This window comes from Salvelinus sp. IW2-2015, unplaced genomic scaffold (genome assembly GCF_002910315.2).
Source record: "Salvelinus sp. IW2-2015 unplaced genomic scaffold, ASM291031v2 Un_scaffold3291, whole genome shotgun sequence".
NCBI classification, from domain to species: domain Eukaryota; kingdom Metazoa; phylum Chordata; class Actinopteri; order Salmoniformes; family Salmonidae; genus Salvelinus; species Salvelinus sp. IW2-2015.
In genome coordinates, this window is record NW_019944575.1 from 1 (window position 1) to 9,089 (window position 9,089).

Consider the following 9,089-nt stretch of genomic DNA (forward strand, 5'->3'; position numbering starts at 1 on the left):
CTTGGGCTAGAGTGGTTGACCTGGCTAGCGGTGTACTGGGCTAAGCTGTGGTTGACCTGGGGCTAGAGTGTTGACCTGGGGCTAGTGGGTTGACCTGGGGATAGCTGTTGGTTGACCTGGATAGAGATGGTTGACCTGGGTAGTGTGGTTGACTTAGGCTAGAGGGTGGTTTACCTGGGGCTAGTTGGTGGTGACCTGGGGCTAGCTGTGTGACCTGGACTAGCTGTGGTTGACCTGGGCTAGTGAGTGGTTGACCTGGGGCTAGCTGTGGTTGCCTGGGCTAGGTGATGGTTGACCTGGGGCTAGCTGTGATGTTGACCTGGGACTAGCTGTGGTTACCGAGGCTATGATGGTTGACCTGGGGCTATGTGGTTGACCTGGGCTGGTATGTGTACCTGGGGCTAGCTGTGGTTGACCTGGGCTAGGGGTATGCTAGCTGTGGGTTGACCTTGCTAGCGGTGCGTGTGACCTGGGGATAGGCTGGTGGTTGACCTGGGCTAGCGGTGGTTGACCTGGGGCTAGCGTGTGTGTTACCTGGGGCAGCGTTGGTTGACCTGGGGCTAGATGGTTGTTGACCTGGGGCTAGCTGTGGTTGACCTGGAAGCTTTGTTGACCTGGGCTAGTAGTTGTTGACCTGGGCTAGCTGGTGGTTGACCTGGGGCTAGCTAGTGGTTACCTGGGGCTAGCTGTGGTTACCTGGGCTAGCTGTGGTTGACCTGGGGCTAGCTGTGGTTGACCTGGCTAGCTTTGGGTGAGCTGGGCTAGTGTGTGGTTGACCTGGGGCTAGCTGTGGTTGACCTGGGCTAGTGGTGTGGTGACCTGGGGCTAGCTGTGGTTGACCTGGGGGAGGATAGCTGTGGTTGACCTGCTAGGTGGTTGACCTAGCTATGGTGGTTGACCTGGGGGCCTAGCTGGTTGACCTGTGGTAAGCTGTGGTTGACCTGGGCTGAAGGTGTTACCTGGGGCTAGCTGTGGTTGACCCCCATGGGGTAGCTCGCTGTGTTTGACCTGGGCTAGCTTGGTTGACCTGGGGCTAGCTGTGTTGACCTGGGGCTAGCTGCTGGTACCTGGGCTAGCTGTGAGTTGACCTGGGCTAGCTTTGGTTGAGCTGGGGCTAGTGGTGGTTGACCTGGGGCTAGCTGTGTTGACCTGGGCTAGTGGTGGTTGACCTGGGGCTAGCTGTGGTTGACCTGGGGATAGCTGTGGTTGACCTGGGCTATGGTGGTTGACCTGGAGCTAGTGGTGGTGACCTGGGCTAGCGTGTTGACTGTGGATAGCTTGTTGACCTGGGCTAGGGTGGTTGACTGGGCTAGCTGTGGTTGACCGGGTAGCTGTGGTTGACCTGGGCTAGTGTGGTTGACCTGGGGCTAGCTGTGGTTGACCGGGCTAGTGGTGGTTGACCTGAGCAGCGGTGGTGCCTGGGCTGGTGATGGTTGACCTGGGGCTAGAGTGTGGTGACCTGGGGCTAGTGGTGGTTGAACTGGGGTAGCTGTTGTTGACCTGGGCTAGAGGTGGTTGACCTGGGGATAGCTGTGGTTGACCTGGGGCTAGTGTGGTTGACCTGGGGCTAGTGTGGTTACCTGGGCTAGCTTGGTTGACCTGGCTAGTGTGGTTGACTGGGAGAGGGTGGTTGGCCTGGGGCTAAGAGTGGTTGACCTGGCTAGCTGTGGTTGACCTGGGCTAGAGGTGGTTGACCTGGGTTAGCTGTGGTTGACCTGGATAGCTGTGGTTGACCTGGAACTAGAGTGGTTTGACCTGGGCTATGGTGGTGACCTGGCTAGGTGGTTGACCTGGGCTATGTGGTGACCTGACTAGAGGTGGTTGACCTGGGCTAGTGGTGTTGACCTGGGCTAGTGGTGGTTGACCTGGGACTAGTGGTGGTTGACCTGGGGCTAGAGTGGTTGACCTGGGGGTTACTGGTGGTTGACCTGGGACTAGCTTAGTTACGGTACTGGTGACCTGGGGCTAAGTGGTTGACCTGGGGCTAGATGAGTGTGGTTGACCTGGGGCTAGTGGTGAGTTGACCTGGGCTAGAGTGGTTGACCTGGACTAGGTGGTGACCTGGGACTAGTGACTGTGGTTGACCTGGACTAGCTTAGTTGACCTGGCTAGCTGTGTTGACCTGGCTAGAGGTGGTGCCTGCTATGGTGTTGCTGGCTAGTGGTGGTCGACCTGGAGCTAGTGGTGGTTGACCTGGGGCTATGGTGGTTGACCTGGGTAGTGTGGTGACCTGGGATACTGAATGGTTGACCTGGGCTAGTGATGGTTGACCTGGGGCTAGCTGTGGTTGACCTGGGGATAGCGTGGTTGACTTAGGGCTAGTTGTGATTTGACCTGGGCAGAGTGTGGTTGACCTGGGGCTAGCTGTATTGACCTGGGGCTAGCTGTGGTTGCTGGGCTAGCTGTGGTTGACCTTGGGCTAGTGATGGTTTACCTGGGGCTAGCTGTGGTTGACTTGGGCAGCTTGGGTTGACCTGGGGAGCTGTGGTTGACCTGGGTAGCTGTGGTTGACCTGGGCTAGCTGTGGTTGACCTGGGAGCTAGTTGGTTTTGACCTGGGGCTAGCTGTTGTTGACCTGGGGCTAGCTGTGGTTGACCTGGGGCTACGTTGTTGACTGGCTAGCTGTGTTGACCTGGGCTAGCTGTGGTTGCTGGGCTAGGTGGAGCTAGAGAATCTCAAAACCAATCCAGACACATGCAAGCACTGGATGTCTGTTGTACAACATTACTGACAGTGTTCCTGGATGTCTGGGTATAACGTTACTGACAGTGTTCCCTGGATGTCTAGGTACAACGTTACTGACAGTGTTCCTGGATGTCGGACAACATACTGACAGTGTTCCTGGATGTCTGGGTACAACATTACTGGCAGTGTTCCTGGATGTCTTGGGTACAACATTACTGACAGTGTTCCTGGATGTCTGGGTACAACATTACTGACAGTGTTCCTGGATGTCTGGGTACAACATTACTGACAGTGTTTCTGAGGGTACCCTGGCTCTCACTGTTTATATGGTCCCTGGGTTTGTGTCCTTCCAGACAGGTTCTCTCTCTCTCTCTCTCTCTCTGTGGGCTGGGTGAGGCAAAGGAAGAGAGGGAAGGTGTTCCTCTTCTGGAGCCATGTCTCAGATGACTGTGGGGCGCTGTATCCCTTCCACAGAGCCTCCTCTGCTCTGCTCTCCTCTCCAAGCTATCTCCTCTCATCAGTCTCAACCAAACCTCAATATGCCACATTTACTTTTTCACAGAATGAAAAAGAGGGGGACATGATACTATTTTGAACAAGCATAAAATGAGTCAAGATAAACAAACCATTTTTTTTTTTCTCTCRGCGCGTCTGTTGCTTAGCCTCTCTAATGCTATTGGAGATTTACTTTAATGAGGAAATTAAATACATCGGTCATAACAAGTCTTTCATTTTAAATGTTTGAACTGGGCTACAGAAAATGTATGACCGTGCTTTATTTAGTATGACTGGTCATGTCGATGTGAATTGTAGTTTAGCCAAGCGGTCAGACTACAGTGTTGTGGTTAATTATGTTCATAATGACAGTGCAGGTAGCCACGCAAACTGTGTTTTGTGAAAATGCTGAGTGCTTTACTGTAGTAATCAACCCTCCACTTAACGTTGATGAAGTGAATGTATTACCTAGTTAATTATTTGAACATAAAGCCACCACCTCACCTTGTCGAGATAGATTGTGTGGAAGCTACACTAAGGACTGGGGTTGTTTAGGTCTGCTTAACGCAACTGTGTTGCAACACCGCCATCTAATGGCTATAACATGTAACAACGGTCTCTTGACACAGGTGCTACTTGGGTGTTGCCTAATAATGTGTACCATCATTGATGACAATATTGATGTCATAAAGTGGGTGTAAAAATATATCCACATTATTCACGGGGAAAAGCACACCCAGGATATTAAAATTATATGCTTAGTATTTAAATGTATTTAAGACAGGCCCAGCACGTAAACACCCAACGTGCTCCACTAGGATTTCTTCAATGGTGTGCTGTAAAAAGTGAGGCTAAGGTATGCAGAGACGAGATGTGATGCAAGGAAGGGAGAAATCTGATCTAAAAGTATATCATTTTTTTTTACCATACAGTAAACAGGGCCATAGCCAGGGTCTGAGAGGGGATGTTTATACACTTTTAAAAACCAAAAAACAACCACAAAAAAATACCACTGCTATTATCAAGGTGGTTGCAGTAGCTTCATACATAATCACATTAACTCAGCACCACAATTAAAATCTATAATTTAATACACACAGAGGGATCTGTTTGCAGAAAAAAATTGTATTTTATTAACTAAACGTAAATAAATAAGTTTGCTTTACATAACTTTTTTGTTCCTGCAATTCTACACATTTTGCCTTAATATAATATAATATCTGAGTGACTGACTGACTTATTCAAATMTAATATATATATATATTTTAAGAACTCAGTCGGGGTCTGAACTTACTGTTGACAGTTAGAATATATATATATATATTTATTTTATTATTACAAAAAATGCCTGAGGCCTGGACCTTGGTGTCTACAGCCCTGGCAATAACATTCGCTATTAGTAACCTAACTCCCTCAAGGCATTGATTATATCCTTGGAGGTCGTACATTATTATAATCATGATAAATTCATAATTCATAAATTAAATGCCCTTTGATRGACTCAGATTGAATCAGATAAATATTTTTTTTTAAATCATGTCCTTTTACCCTAGCCAGCTTCAGCCTTAATGTCAGTCTGTTTGTGCTTTCATGCCAACTCCTTGTCACACTAATTGTCATGCCAAACATGACTTGACAATGACAACAGCAACAGGCACAAACAGATCAGGGACCAGGAGCATAGTGAGCTTTTAAGGTGCAACTAACTGCAAGCTACTTGTATTGGGAGCAACTGTCTATGACTTCTATTGTGACCTCATTTCCTCGGTCATTGTGAAGTGCTGCTGGCGCCACTTAGAGAATCACCGTAGCAACGGTCGGTATCATGGCGACGGCACGGGTCCCGGGCTATAAAACCTAACACGGCGAGAAGAGGCCGCCGGTAAGCAGAAACACCCCGCCTCGACAGACAGGTAACCGTAGAGCGCATGAGGAGCGGAGGGGGGGTCGCTTTTATCATAATTATGCAGATATTTTACTGAAATGAATGTCGACTAGGCCTACTAGTTCTTAATATATATTTATAGATTTACAGAGATGATCACAAATGAATGAATCTGTAGGCTAGGCCTATAATAAGGGCATTTAGCATGCTTTTCCTATACTTCTTCTGCTACGATAACTTCCCATTTCTCTTCATTCTTGATGAAAATACGTGACTTACACGATAACATCAACATTCAACATGATGACATGTAGAATGAGTGTAAACTATTGTGAGAAAGCTATACATTTTCTAAGAGTGTAAAAACAAAACAAAAAAAACAGTTTGACTGTCAACGTTCAACATGAACTAAAATCAGTCTTCTCTCCAGGTTACAGGCYGCGCTTTTTCTCTGTCTATCGTTGTTGCTAGTGAAGTTAACTGTAGTATTTATCCATTATCCTGGTCCGTCACAGATGGTTAGTCAGGTAGACATGGTCACCAGGCCCTCTCTAGGAGGAACAGGAAGCCCAGGAGGCCGCTTGGCCAACACCTCCCTCAACCTCTACTGTACCTCCTACAGGGCTTCTTACGGTGAGAACAAGAAATCTGATATGACTTGATTATAAACGCTCTATTGTATTGAATTATATTTTATTTTATTCTACTGATGGTAAGATAGTATCCACTACATTTGCCTGAAGTGTTCTGCTTTCTCAAGTATACTCTGCTTTCACCCTCAATGATACGCTTGTGTGATTTTTAACAATGCAAAGCCAGATTCCCTAATGACTCACTCGCATGGACACACACTGGTCCCAATTACCTCACTAAAATGTGTACTTGTTCACTTCCCATCACTGATTTCAAAGGAAATTTGAATTCCCATAAGAAATATGGTGGAACTCTAGCCCTCTTTTACTCTCATGAGAGGTATTATTGAGAAGCCCTCCCCCCCAAACCCTTCCCATCTTACTGTCATATCTTATCCAGGCAAAGAAGACTTCAGTCCATGTCTAGGTCATCATTTCGGGACAGGTTACTCTGCCAACCTGAGACCTGCTGTTTACTACAGCCCTAGTCTGGACCACACTGATAACCCACAGTTCGGGTAAGACTATACTATATTACACTATACTATATTACACTATACTATACTATATTACACTGTAGTATATTATACTYCACTATAATATATTATACTATATTATACTATACTACAGCCCTAGTCTGGACCACACTGATAACCCACAGTTCGGGTAAGACTATACTATATTATAGTATACTATATCARACTATACTATATTATACTATATTATYTTATACTATTTTATACTATATTATATTATACTATTTTATACTATATTATAGTATACTATATTATGTTATACTATTTTATACTATACTATATTATATTATACTATATTATACTACAGCCCCAGTCTGTCCCTACACAGTGCACTACATTTTATGACCCATATAGGGCTCTGGTCCAAGTAAAGTAATTAAATAGTCTGGACTGAGGCAAAACGGCCCACAGGGCAGGAGACTAGTAGTCTTGACCGAGGCAGAACGGCCCACAGGGCAGGAGACTAGTAGCCTTGACCGAGCCAGAACGGCCCACAGGGCAGGAGACTAGTAGCCTTGACCGAGGCAGAACAGCCCACAGGACAGGAGACTAGTAGGCCTTGACCGAGGCAGAACGGCCCACAGGACAGGAGACTAGTAGCCTGACCGAGCCAGAACGGCCCACAGGGCAGGAGACTAGTAGCCTTGACGAGGCAGAACGGCCCACAGGGCAGGAGACTAGTAGCCTTGACCGGGCCAGAACAACCCCCTGGACAGGATGCTAGTCTACCGAGCCAGAACGACCCCCTGGACAGGACGCTAGTAGCCTTGACCGAGCCAGAACGACCCCCTGGACAGGAGACTAGTAGCCTTGACCGAGGCAGAACGACACCCTGGACAGGATGCTAGTCTACCGAGCCAGAACGACCCCCTGGACAGGACGCTAGTAGCCTTGACCAAGCCAGAACGATCCCCTAGACAGGACGCTAGTAGCCTTGACCAAGCCAGAACGACCCCCTGGACAGGATGCTAGTAGCCTTGACCGACCCAGAACGACCCCCTGGACAGGATGCTAGTCTACCGAGCCAGAACGACCCCCTGGACAGGACGCTATAGCCTTGACCAGGCCCGAGTACTGACCCCTAGGACATGGACGCAGTAGCCTTGACCGAGCCCAGAACGACCCCCTGGACAGGACACTAGTAGCCTTGACCGAGCCAGTACGACCCCCTGGACAGGACGCTAGTAGCCTTGACCGAGCCTGAACGACCCCCTGGACAAGACGCTAGTAGCCTTGACCAAGCCAGAACGATCCCCTAGACAGGACGCTAGTAGCCTTGACCGAGCCAGAACGACCCCCTGGACAGGACGCTAGTAGCCTTGACCAAGCCAGAACGACCCCCTGGACAGGACGCTAGTCTACCGCAGAGCTCTGGCCAAAAGAAGTGCATTTTTTAAAATAGGTTGCCATTTCAGATATGCCACCCAGATGTGCTTACTGGTAGTGATAGTAATCCTATGCTCATAAATATATAATATTATGTGGTCCTGWATGGCTCAGTTATCAAGAGCTTGGCGATAGGAACACCAAGGTCATAGGTTCAATCCCTGCAGGGATCACATATACAGTGGATTATAACAGTGACATCAAGCGTGTGTTTTGGGTCTTCTCCAGGCGTTCTCTGCTAGATAGTTTCCAGTCTCAGACTAAGCGACACTTCCAGCCCCTGACCAGACCTGATGGGTCAGAGACCCTGCCTTGCCCCAGTGGACAGATCAGAGAGAGTGGATACCTACAACTCAAGACACGGCCTACAGCAGTGAGGAGGAGAGAGGGAGGGATGAGGGAGAGAGACTGAGAGAATAAATGGATTTTAAGTGTATATCTCTCTCTCTCTCTCTCTCTCTCTCTCTCTCTCTCTCTCTCCCCCTCTCTCTCTCTCTCTCTCTCTCTCTCCCCCAGAATGTATCCATCCAGACAGAGTATATGGATAACTTTGTTCCATATCGTCCCAGACCACCAGGTACAGTGTAATATACTGAGGAGCTGAATGGTTTCGTAATACCCTTTTCACAGAACAGACCAGAACTGTACTGGCTCTGTGCTGGGGGGCATAATGAGGAGAACACAACTTGCCTCTGCTCTGTTTGTTGTGTGAAAAGTGTATTACTCCTCTGGCAAAACTGATTGCAATGACGTAGTTTCACCCAGCTCTGCCCGCTGCAGGCTGTTTAGAGAGCAGTGCATAAATGACACATGATTGTCCTTTAGTTTCTCAGAAGCACCAGTTAGTGGGAGCCCAAGGAGAGAGCGGTTTCACTGAAGGGACGGCCCTGCAACCCAACACCTTTCTGCCCCAGTACCACATGGTTAGTGATGCTCCCTCTAAGTATACAACATTACCACATGGTTAGTATGTTGCTCCCTCTAAGTATACAACATTACCACATGGTTAGTGATGCTCCTCTAAGTATACAACATTACCAACATGGTTAGTGATGCTCCCTCTAAGTATACAACATTACCACATGGTTAGTGATGCTCCCTCTAAGTATACAACATTACCACATGGTTAGTGTTGCTCCCTCTAAAGTATACAACATTACCACAATGGTTAGTGATGCTCCCTCTAAGTATACAACATTACCACATGGTTAGTGTTCCTCCTCTAAGTATACAACATTACCATGGTTAGTGATGCTCCCTCTAAGTATAACAACATTACCACATGGTTAGTATGTGCTCCCTCTAAGATAACACATTACCACATGGTTAGTTTGCCTCTCTAAGTATACAACATTACCACATGGTTAGTGTTGCTCCCTCTAAGTTATAACAACATTACCAACATGGTTAGTGTTGCTCCTCTAAGTATACAACATTACCACATGGTTTAGTGTTGTCCCTTAAAGTATT

At 47.7% G+C, this 9,089-nt stretch overlaps 1 protein-coding gene across 1 annotated transcript in view; it reads left to right on the forward strand.

The window, feature by feature from the left end:
* The first annotated feature begins 5,543 nt into the window (after nt 1-5,543).
* saxo4 (stabilizer of axonemal microtubules 4) overlaps nt 5,544-9,089 on the forward strand; it is a 14,086-nt gene continuing 10,540 nt past the window's right edge. Inside the window, exons 1-5 of the mRNA XM_070440982.1 lie at nt 5,544-5,698; nt 6,098-6,215; nt 7,848-7,992; nt 8,136-8,196; nt 8,445-8,542. Coding sequence (XP_070297083.1) covers nt 5,581-5,698; nt 6,098-6,215; nt 7,848-7,992; nt 8,136-8,196; nt 8,445-8,542 — 540 coding nt within the window. The 5' untranslated portion in view covers nt 5,544-5,580. The remainder of the gene's footprint in view (nt 5,699-6,097; nt 6,216-7,847; nt 7,993-8,135; nt 8,197-8,444; nt 8,543-9,089) is intronic.